Source organism: Littorina saxatilis, linkage group LG13 (assembly GCF_037325665.1).
Source record: "Littorina saxatilis isolate snail1 linkage group LG13, US_GU_Lsax_2.0, whole genome shotgun sequence".
In the NCBI taxonomy this organism is placed as follows: domain Eukaryota; kingdom Metazoa; phylum Mollusca; class Gastropoda; order Littorinimorpha; family Littorinidae; genus Littorina; species Littorina saxatilis.
The window spans coordinates 25,589,752-25,595,751 of record NC_090257.1 but is presented as its reverse complement, the minus strand read 5'-3'; the positions used below and the strand labels follow the sequence as shown (position 1 = coordinate 25,595,751).

The following is a 6,000-nucleotide window of genomic DNA, read 5'->3' as shown; positions in this document are numbered from 1 at the left end:
AGAGAGAGAGAGAACGAGACGCGAAAGGAACAATGGGGGGAGGGGGAGGGGTAGGAGGAAGGAAAGTAGAGTGGGGGGGGGGGGGAGGCTTGTGAAGTTGGTATTGTAGCATGCATTGTTTGCAGTCTGTTTGGATCAGGGCTGTGTGCTACCCGGGGTGGCGCTTGAGAGAGGGGGAAGGAGCGAGCGTGTTTGACATTTCCCAGGTTGCGTAGCTCACTCAGCTGGAGTTATGACAATCTGTCTGGTGGTAGGTGCCACAGGAGCTTGTGCAAAAGTGCCTCTTCAACATTTCAGAGGCTGCATTGCCGGAGTTACAACAATCAGTCTAGTGGTAGGTGTGGGTACGACCACAGGAGCTTGTATACAGAGGTGAGCATTTTCCTAATTTTGGAGCTGTTCTGTCGATTTTAACTAGAGGATCTTAGCTTTAATGATTTTTTTCGGGGGGGGGGGGGGGGGGCGGTCGGTTGTCTCCGTTTCATTGCATATACACTACATCATCTAAAATTAAGCGGTGTGTTGCACAAGCTATGGAAATCAATTACTTTTGCAATAGTATATTTGGTTTTGACATAATCAGCCTCATCCTAAAGATCTACACCCACACATACCATTCTACTTTCTTTTTGCGAACAGTACTTCAGGACCGGACTAGGCTAAGAGGAGGGGGGGGGGTGCCAGTGGTGGTCCAGGGGGATGTTCCCCTGGCGGGGTCAAGGGGCAGAGCCCCCTGAAGCTGATGGGTAGGTCATATTCTGAGATCGGAAAATGGTCGCTCCTTGCATGAAACGGCATAAAATAAACAATATAATTTTTTTTTTTAAATAAGTGAGGTACATGTTTAGGCTAGGGGGGGGGGGTTTGCGCAACCCCCATAACCCCCCCGGTAGTCCGGCCCTGTACTTTATTCGAAGAAGGTTCTACGCAACTGTGTTATGATCGACTGGCTAACATCAGGCACTTGAATACCGGTGTCCGTCATAAGATCCAACGACATAAGATCAAACGACAAAAGATCGAACGACATTATGCCCAACGACAAAAGATCCAACGACAAAAGATCAAACGGCATAAGATCCAACGACAAAAGATCGAACGACATCCAACAACAAATGATTCAACGACATCGGATCCAACGACCAAAGATCGAACGACATAAGATCGAACGACATACGATCCAACGACAAGGATACAACGACGTAAGATCCAACGACATAAACCCAAAGACAAAAGATTGAACGACATAAAACGCAACGACAAAAGATCGAATGACATAAGATCCAACGGATAAAAGATCGAACGTCACAAGGTCCAACGACGTACGATCCAACGACAAAAGATAGAACAACATAAAATCCAACGACAAGAGATCGAACGACCTAAGATCCAACGACAAAAGATCGAACGACATAAGATATCCAACGACAAAAGGTCGAACGATTTAAGATCCAACGACCTATGATCCAATGACAAAAGATCTAACGACAAAAGATCGAACGACATAAAACCCAACTACGAAAGATCGAACGACATATTAAGATCGAACGGCAAAAGATCGACGCAACCAAAGATCGATTGAATGCAAGCACCTGTGGGGGGTACCTTTTCGTGCGGTCACGTTTTGGACCGACAGGGTCACCATACCGGTGAAGCAGAACATTTGTTGTAAGTAACGGTATTATTAGGGGTAGGAATTCTCAAGGGGTGCCCTCCCTCGCCCAGAGTGTGCAAACTGAAGATTTCAAACAAGGATCTGCGTTATTCTTATCCGCTTTCTTCGGAATAGTTTTGAAGCGATTTGGTCAGTATATAATATCCTCCGGCCTGCGAAGCAGAACGTTTGTTGGAAGTGTTTGTAATGGACTTCTGAGTGGTATATGAAGAAACGTGTTTCCCCTTCATATACCTCCCACCCGGCAGCGTTACCTGCTGCAGTGTTTTACAACAGTGCAAAGTAAAGTCTTCAAGCAAAGATCCGCATTGTTGTGAACCGTTTATGCCGGTATAAGTTTGTGAGTGTTTAGAACAAAGTCGTCAGGCGTGGTAGGGTAGGGCCCTACAATAAAACACTCACAGGGGAGTGTGATTACGTATTGTTGGCACTAGGATTGTTCGCCTGTCTACAGACTAGAGCGTGGCCTTTGGAATTTGATAGCCCATTGAACACGGGATCTTGATCAGCCATTTTGGCCACGCCGGGAGAATTGAAGAACAATAGCATGAGGGTGTGTTGCAAGTAAGTGTGAATTAGATTCGGTTTTGTGCCAAAGTTCTACCGTGGCGGAACAGTCTTGTGCATTCTGTAGAGCTTAATTTGACATTAGTGCCAAACATATGCATTGCCAGCATATTCCAGTGCTTTTTGTGGAGTTTAATTTGCTTCAAGATTGAGTGAGACGTGTGTGACATTGCGTTTCGGTGTCAGTTTTTTCGTATTTTTATTTCTATTATTTTTGCGAAATGAATTTGTCGTAGAGCTTATTTTGTTTGCAGCACTTAAACGCTTTTGCCTTTCACTCGTTGCATTATCTTTCTCGATGAAAACGTGCAAGGCATCTGCAGCAAAATATTCATTAAAGATGGATTGGTGAAAAACAATATGTGTGGGTGTGTAAATTGCTTATTAGCTGATAAAGACTGTTCGCGTTTATGCTGATGCATGCTGAAGAGCTTTTAACAATTAAGAGATCGTGCATTGTTCTCGTTAGGTACGGTCCATAAAAAAAACCACGGTTACGACGAATACGAGCACAACAGAGTCGTATTTAACTGTATTTGATCGTTTTCTTTTTTGGGGGTTGTATAAAATTCAAATGATAATTAGTGTCCCCATAAGCCGAAATTGAAACGTATCGTACAAGGGTTATACTCCAGAGTTGTGTACCAGTGGAAAACATGTTACGAAGTTGACATTACTTTACTTAACTGAGACATTTTAACCATACACATTGATTTCATGAATACAAACTGGTTCTATTTATATACATACATCCTTGGCCTAAAGAATTAGAAATACTTGCACATTTTTGTGTTGTTGTCTACGTTCAGTAAATTAAAAGGGTTTTAAATGACGTCAATTTCCTAACATGGAAACAAAAGGTTGTGACATGGATTTGAACACTAACAAAAAAAATTTTTTTTAAAGACACAAATATATAATATGTTTTTGTTGCATGTCTATGTCATTATCTAACTGGATTATTACTGAAAACAGTAAAGATAATACGTTCTAGTTGCCGTTTAATATACGTTATGATTATTAAAAATGACTGAAAATGCATGTCACAAAATGGAACACAACTCTAGAGAATAACCCTTAACCAAGAGGAGAACACGCAGACCTGCATAAGGTAAAGCGCTGAAATATATTGCCCCTATCATTATTTGATTTACATACGGGTCCTAGTGCTTCGCACATGAACCTAAATGGAGGCTCCGTATATCGCCAAGATTAATTTTGACAGACCGGGCGATCGAGAGTGAGTTAGAAACTGGGGTTTACGCAGATTTATGAGATGCATGATTAAGTACCCCGTGTATACTTATACAAAGCCTACCCGATCAATCCATCCGGATTAGGGTTCGCACAAACACATACCGACCGAGTTAGGGGTGGTTATACGGTTCAAATCAATAACTCAACGACTCACACTTCTGCTGGGTTCCAAGAGATTGTAACATTTATCAAAAAAGAATGTTGGGCTAAAAGTTGTGAAGTTTTTGAATTTGCCTTAGCCTTTACCATGATTTTGTGAGAAGTGTTGGGTCAATTTGTTTGACTGAAGTGTTATCAGTGATTGAACACTTGTGAGATTAACCTTAAATACTACGAAAAAAACCAGACCGACGTGGTGCAAGCAACACAGTTTTTAATAAATCCTGACACTTTTTTTTTTAGAAAGACTTAGGGTTGTCAAGATATTCTCTAACAACTGCTCTCTCTTTTTTCAGAGTTTTTCTGTGGTATCCAGGGAAGGATTAAGGCGGTGTTGTTGTTGAAACGAGATAAATGTCAAAGTGAGTGGGTCCCCCAAGAAAGCGTTCACCGGAGATCTTCAAGGGTCAGTGTTGTGTCGGTTCTCTTCTTGAAGCGTGTGGAAAATATTACACGCATAAAATCTGCTTGATTTTCGAAAACAACGTTTCTACTAAGACAATTTCCCTGCTGAGACAACGTTTCTACATAGACATTTAATTTATTGAGACATCGTTTCTACTGAGACAACGTTTCTACTGAGAAATATTGTTCTATTGAGTCATTTTTTCCCACTGAGACAACTTTTCTACTGAGACAACGTTTCATACTGAGGCAACATTTCTAGGGAAAGTAACATATATCAGCTGGACAGAAGAAGGATCAACGTGTGTGTGTGTGTGTTTATTACGCGTGTTGCACCAAAAAGTTCAAAAGAAATCGTTGACCAGATCTTTCCTCTGGACTATTCACCATGGAAACAAAAAGTGTCAGTACATGACAGTAGTAAACGTGTGAATCATAAAGACAACCCCAAAGGGTGGGCACAATGGAAGTATCTTCTTGACCACAAAGAAACAAGGAGGACTTCTTCATTCTTTTTTAAGTTCAGCTCAGTGTTGTTCTGTTTTTACCAGAGGGGAAACAGAGTGACCACTAAAACATACATTCCTATCCCCAACTTGGAGAGCATAAATACAGATACCTTACTCTTGATAGCGGAACGGACCGAACAAAACCCAATAAGAAACTCACTCAACGAACTTTAACTTTCTGGTAAAGGAGAACTCTCAATCTACACGTCTTGGTACCATCAGAGGAAGACGACCAAAGACGCAATATGGATGCCAAACTGACAGCAAAGCAGAAGGAGATTCTGCAAGTGCAGAGGTCTCTTCTGTCCAAAAACATTGTCTGGACCCCAGTTCTGGCAGCCAGCCTGAAAGCTCACAATCTCCTCACTGACTCCATGATCGCTCAGATAGATGTGAGTATGATGTATGTTAGTTTGTGATGAAGGGTTGATGGTGGAATGCGTGGTGTGTCTGTCGTGGGTGATGTGCTTGAGCCTTTGTTTTACTGTCCTCTGTCTCTGTATCTCTCTCTTGCTCTCTCCCCGATCTCTGTCTGTGTCTCAGTCTGTCTGTCTGTCTGTTTGTCTCTGTCTCTCTCACTCACTCCCTCTCCCCCTTCCCTCCCCTCTCTCTCTCTCTCTCTCTCTCTCTCTCTCTCTCTCTCTTTCACTCTCTCTCTCTCTTCCTTTTTTCTAGCTCTCTGTCTGTGTCTCTGTCTGTCTCTCTGTCTCCGCGTCTTTCTTTCTTTCTGTCTGTCTGTTTGTCTCTCTCTCTCTCCCCCCCCCCCTCCCTCCCTCCTTTCCTCCCTCTCTCTTTCTCCCTCTCTCTCTCCCTCCCTCCCTCTCTCTCTCTCTCCCTCTCTCCCTCCCCCTCTCTCTCTCTCTGTCTCTCTCCCCCTCTCTCTCTCTCTCCCTCTCTCTCCCTCTCTCTTTCTCTCTCTCTCCCTCTTGCTTTCCCCTCCCTCTCTCTCCCCCATCTTTCTCTCTCTCTCTCTCTCTCTCTCTCTCTCTCTCTCTCTCTCTCTCTCTCTCTCTCTCTCTCCGCCCATCCATCCATTCATCCATCCCTTTAACCTCCATACCCACCCCAAGCATCTGAACTACCCACAGCAGCCTCGCGTCCTGTTCGATTGTCGAGTTTCACGTGCTCTGTGTCAAATTATCCGATAACATCGATATGTCTCCAATCCCGCATGTCCGCCGTTCGGTAGTATGTCAATCCTTATTCCGCTCAGGACTTAGAGAGGGTATTGATCTCTGTAGAAATAGTGTTTGTTTAGATAAGGCAGCTCTGTTTGGATGTTTGGTGAGATTTTGTTGAAGGAGGGGAGGGTGGGGGGAGAAAGTGTGTGTCACACACACACACACGCACACGAAAACACACGCACACGCTTGCACCCGCACGCATTCACACACGTACACACACAAACACACACACACACACACACAC

The 6,000-nt window shown here is 43.5% G+C and overlaps 1 protein-coding gene across 2 annotated transcripts in view; it reads left to right on the top strand.

Annotated features, from left to right (window-relative positions):
- The first annotated feature begins 239 nt into the window (after positions 1-239).
- Positions 240-6,000, top strand: part of LOC138945367 (coiled-coil domain-containing protein 18-like) — a 50,701-nt gene continuing 44,940 nt past the window's right edge. The window contains exons 1-2 of one of the 2 annotated variants that reach the window (XM_070316791.1): positions 240-372; positions 3,955-4,964. In XM_070316791.1, coding sequence (XP_070172892.1) covers positions 4,818-4,964 — 147 coding nt within the window. In that variant the 5' untranslated portion in view covers positions 240-372; positions 3,955-4,817. Of the gene's footprint in view, positions 373-2,114; positions 2,240-3,954; positions 4,965-6,000 lie in introns of those variants that run through there. The other variant, XM_070316792.1, reaches the window with a different exon arrangement.